The following is a 1116-nucleotide window of genomic DNA, read 5'->3' as shown; positions in this document are numbered from 1 at the left end:
AACAAACAAACTATCAAACAAATAAGCAAAGCAAATACACCCCCTTCCAAAAATAAAATAAGAAGCAAAAACTAGCTGTACTGAAGTGAAGGAGGCTGAGAGAGAGAGAGAGAAAGAGAGAGAGAGAGAGAGAGAGAGAGAGAGAGAGAGAGAGAGAGCATAATAAGAAAAATCATTCAAATTAGTGACAAAAAAACAAAACAAAAAAAAACCCTTCTAGATAGAGCAACAACACCGCCCCCCCTCCCCAAAATTAATTAAAAACAAACAAACAAAAAACGTTTGTACCAAACATACGACATGGCAGCGGAAGTGACGCTTTTCCTCAGCCTAATGAATAATAATAATAATATTATACAAAATCGGAAGCTTACCCTCATAAACTTGAACAACGTTGTGACTTCTTTTTACGAACTTCATGCATGTGAAGCGATGCGTTCTGAGGAGGAGAAAAAAAGAAACCTCCATCAATAACACACTAAAATATAACAGGACAGTGAGCACCTGAAGTCAGAATGATCTCCTTCAGACTTGGTCTTCTTGCCTCTGTGCTGTAGTGGTTAAACGCTTCGTCGTCGCGAGCAGAAGACCTCAGTTCGGCTCTCGTGGGGGAGGGGTAGAATATTTATAGAGTATCTTGGTATATCTGCTGGGACGTTGTATCCCTCTGAGCGAGGGTTGGTCCTGAAAGGCAGGGTCGAAGCCCACTTCCTAAGTACTCTAAATCGTGCCTATTGAAACATGAAAAACACACTTACAGAAACAATGAAAAGGAAAATTTAATATCTAATAAAGACACATCACTGTTACATAACATGGAGAAGGTACTTGGATAATAAAATTAGTTAGTCAATGGCTCTACCCAATGACATTATGGTAACAGATATTCTAAAATGGTGGAATGAGACCTGACAATACAGATCTAAAGTACACCACTAAAACCTAAAAAAGCAATCTGATTTTTCACAAGAAAAAAACCCAACAACTTTCATTCGCCAGCCTTGTATACCAATGCAACTTTTAACTGAGTGATTACGTCTACTTTAAGATCCAAAATTACAATGATGATCATAATTTTCTCTCTCTCTCTCTTTCAATCCCCCCCCCTCTCTCTCT

At 38.4% G+C, this 1116-nt stretch overlaps 1 protein-coding gene across 1 annotated transcript in view; it reads right to left on the bottom strand.

The window, feature by feature from the left end:
• The window catches only part of LOC101848273, an 18799-nt gene extending 18363 nt beyond the window's left edge, over window positions 1-436 (bottom strand). Inside the window, exon 1 of the mRNA XM_013079753.2 lies at window positions 375-436. Coding sequence (XP_012935207.1) covers window positions 375-420 — 46 coding nt within the window. The 5' untranslated portion in view covers window positions 421-436. The remainder of the gene's footprint in view (window positions 1-374) is intronic.
• Window positions 437-1116: the final 680 nt, after the last annotated feature.

The sequence above is a fragment of the Aplysia californica genome, unplaced genomic scaffold, assembly GCF_000002075.1.
Source record: "Aplysia californica isolate F4 #8 unplaced genomic scaffold, AplCal3.0 scaffold00062, whole genome shotgun sequence".
In the NCBI taxonomy this organism is placed as follows: Eukaryota; Metazoa; Mollusca; class Gastropoda; order Aplysiida; family Aplysiidae; genus Aplysia; species Aplysia californica.
Note: the sequence above shows the minus strand (reverse complement) of the source record. Positions and strands in the feature narration are given on the sequence as shown.